At 40.1% G+C, this 3,822-nt stretch overlaps 1 protein-coding gene across 1 annotated transcript in view; it reads left to right on the top strand.

Annotated features, from left to right (window-relative positions):
* Positions 1-3,822, top strand: part of LOC106535934 (angiopoietin-related protein 5) — a gene marked incomplete at its 3' end in the record, with an annotated part of 7,259 nt that overhangs the window by 2,532 nt on the left and 905 nt on the right. The window contains 1 exon segment of the mRNA XM_014033088.1: positions 3,331-3,516. Within this exon segment, the coding sequence (XP_013888542.1) occupies positions 3,331-3,516 (186 nt within the window).

The raw sequence follows: 3,822 nt of genomic DNA, 5'->3' as shown, positions 1-3,822 counted from the left end.
CTGACAGACGGACTTCAATTTCTGAACTCAAAAAGTTCTTCTTTTTTATAATCATTGCTGTCATTTCTCATGAATGAATGGACACTTCCTTGTATGTGAGGTAGGAAACACAGCCTTATATGGTGTTTTAGGGGTGGTAATTATGTTAATCTCCTCTCGCGTGCACGAGCAGCTGGATAGAACGGGTGTAAATTACGCAGCTCATTTACGCACTTTTCCTGAAGATAGAAGAGTTTGTTGAATCTGACGTGACATGTTCGTACGAACCCTAGGAAATCACTATCTATAGTGGCATCCCCCCCACCGCACCCAATAGCGGATAAGCCGGCCGGACCGACAATTTATATTGCTAGTTTAAATTATTACATTTAAAATTATAACTCTAATTCAAGCAGAATAGCTTGAAGTAAGAGAAATTTAGGATAAGAATACGAACATGTTCTTGCATGAGGCCCATTGTGCTCCACATAGTCGCACAGTTGTTATATCCTTTCATGAAGCAGATGCCACTATAGATAGTGATTTCCTAGTTGATTTCYAAGCAGAGTCCTCTTGTTTGATTTGGTTGGACCTGAATATAACTCAGTTTGTCTATGGAGACTAGGGGTGTAAATCAGCAGCTTTATCACGATGCAATATTATATTTATTTGGATGATGATAACAATGTTTCTCAATATCACAAAGTCTATCATGATTTGATCCTGATTCAGTTCAAATGTAGAGGTCTGCGAATGATATGATGTGACATCATACACGCATCTTATTTCAATGTTTTTGTGTTGCCTTGATGTAATTAATCATAATCGATTTATTGATGTGGATCACTGGATCCCTGTGGTGGCCCTGTGATTGACTTGCGACCTGTCCAGGGTGTACCCCCCGCCCCTCGCACTGTGACTGCTGGATATGGGCACCAGTGACCCCGTGCCCCAGAAAGGAAGAAAGCGGGTATAGATAATTGATGGATCGATGGATTGCTACACCCCTAATGAAAACATGTACAATGTGTGGACAAAGCATTGTCTTGTTGAAAGACAGCCCTCTTGAGACAGCACCCTGGCAATAAGACAAGAAAATAAAGGGAGCGTCTGATAAAACACTGTATTATTAGGGTCGCCCTAATAAAAGCTTAATGTGACCTGAAGTTAGACCCTAAGACTCCCCAACACCATATCATGAGTAACATTGGCGCCATTTGCTCAAACCACTAATTGTTGGACATGGAGCTGAGCCACTTTGATATTAATGGCAGTTGTCAAGACATGGTTATGAATAACTGATTGTTGTGAAGAGTCCGTTAACTGCATCCTCATGGCTGGCACAGATATTAACTATTGGCAATAATTATTGGCAATTCTCCCTTGAATGATCGCTCTTATTTGCGTGATCAGAAACTTCAAGATATGTGTGGGTGCTGTCACAATTGTTCCAACATCAAGCCTCTGAGAGATCTGTACGTCCCACATGTAACTGCATGATACAACCACCAGATCTCATGCAAAACCACTTTGGCAATTGCTGAATAATATTAAAGTTCCACTTGTAATGTCAATACTCGTGGCCTCTGGTGTCCATTCAAGATATTTTACATAGCAAATATAATTTTATACTCATCACTGCCCTGCCTGTCAACAAAAACATCCAAATAAGACCATTCCTTTGAAGTGCTAGGCTTTATTTTGTCAACATTATTGAAAATGGAGAGAAAAAAAGTGGATTTTTAATTAAGATGTCGCCTTTAAAGAGCTCTCCATACGCCATCCGAAGCAAAGAAGTTGTCTTGTGGTAATGTAGTTGTGAGATGTTTGTTTTTGCACACACCTAGTTCACAAGTACACACCACAGCAGGGATTTCTGTCCTCTGGGGTCTTCACTCCACCCCTACGTCCACCAATTGGCCATAAATCTTTCATGCCACACCTCAGCAGATGGATTCTTCTTTGAACAATGGGCCTCATGCAAGAACCGTTCGTACGAACAGATTTGTTCTTAAGTTGTGTGTACGAGTGATTTAGGAGAATKTGTGGCATTCACCAATGTTTTCATATTCTAAGATTTTTTTTCAGATACGAACAAAATTCACAAGTGGTCCAGACCTGTCGTATATTTTACGAGCAGTCAGTCTGCTGTTATCCAGACGGRTTTTCYTCMCTAATAACTTTATATTTCGTTAGTTTGAAGATATTTTGAGTTGAAAATAAATCACACTCTATAATTATGTTGACAATAGGCTATTCTGCTTGAATTAGAGTTATAATTTTAAATGTAATAATTTAGACTAACAATATAAATTGTCCGTCCGTCCGGCTTATCCGGGATCGGGTCGCGGGGGCAGCAGCAGAGAGACCCCGCTCTCCCGACCGACACATTCCAGTTCGTCCTGGGGTCTCCGAGACGTTCCCAGGCCAGAGGGGATACATAATCCCTCCAGCGACTCCTGGATATTTTAACACAGTTGTTTATACTATTAGCAGCTCATTTTATTCCACAGCTGACCTGATAAAAATGACAGATTTTCGTTTCTGGATCTCTGACAGAAGGACTTCAATCTCTGAACAAGTAAAGTTCTTCTTTTTAATTTTCGCTGTCATTTTTCATGAATGGACACTTCCTTGTATCTGAGGCAGGAAACATAGCCTTATATGGTGTTTTTGGGGTGGTAATTATGCTCGTCTCCTCTCGCGTGCACGAGCAGCTGGATATGAACAGGTGGAATTTACGCAGCTCATTTACACACTTTTCCTGAAAATAGAAGTGTTTGTTGAATCTGACGTGACATGTTCGTACGAACCCTTTGTACGAACAAAAGTAAGAGAAATTTAGGATAAGAATATGAACATGTTCTTGCATGAGGCCCAATGCCTGTGCTCTCTCCATCTAGGAGATTTTGGGCTTTATCTACCTTTATAAGTGTCTGGAAGAATCATTAAAACTCAAAAATCTTCAAAATTATCCACTTTGTTTGCACAAACAACTGCTAACTTCTAAAAGTGGATTAGTTGAGGCAAAATGACACCATGTTGTCAAAGTGCTTTTCTGCATAAACAAATACACCCACAACTTCTGACCAATCACACATTACTTGGTGCAATTGTTTGTAAGAAAAAGTTCAACCCGAGCCTTGTGTCCAGAGGGTGAGGACAAAGCTCCTCTGAGAACAAAATAACGTGATTTTCGTTGCACAACTACGGCAGTGAGAGACAGTTTTGAAGGTTCAGCTGGAGTTGGAAAGAACCTTCAGCTTTTTGGAACTTGAACAAAAATTAGTACTTTGAAACATGAGAAAAGCAATAACGTAGATGTCTTTTGTGTTCTGTTGATTTCTTTAGACGACCACTGGCTCGGCCTGAAAACAGTTTTTGCTCTGACTAAAAAGAAATCCAAGAAGTGGACTTTGAGGGTGGACCTGTGGGATCATGAAGGTGGCACTGCTTTTGCAGAGTACAAGAACTTCAAAGTGGGAAATGAGAAATCCAGTTTCAAACTGCATGTTGGGAAATACAGAGGAAATGCAGGTACTTTAGCATTTTTTTATTTAATTAGCCTCAAAGTGCCAATGAGGAAAGATTTAATTGGCTTGGATTAGTAAGTATACGTGTGACTTAAGACACATGTAAGTGCATGTTATTTGGTAATATCAGTATTATGGTCTGTGTTTAAAGTGCCTGTGACGTCAAATTTTTGTAGTCCATATGAATGCATTTGTCGCTGAGATGAACAGTTGTTGAGATATTTGCCTGTGAAGTAACAGGAAGTGATGTTAAAGGGGAACCGCCTAGGGTGTACATATATATGTGTGTGTATGTGTGTGTGTGTGTGTG

This window comes from Austrofundulus limnaeus, unplaced genomic scaffold (assembly GCF_001266775.1).
Source record: "Austrofundulus limnaeus strain Quisiro unplaced genomic scaffold, Austrofundulus_limnaeus-1.0 Scaffold1621, whole genome shotgun sequence".
NCBI classification, from domain to species: Eukaryota; Metazoa; Chordata; class Actinopteri; order Cyprinodontiformes; family Rivulidae; genus Austrofundulus; species Austrofundulus limnaeus.
The sequence above is the reverse complement of the archived record's forward strand: the minus strand, read 5'-3'. Positions and strand labels throughout refer to the sequence as shown.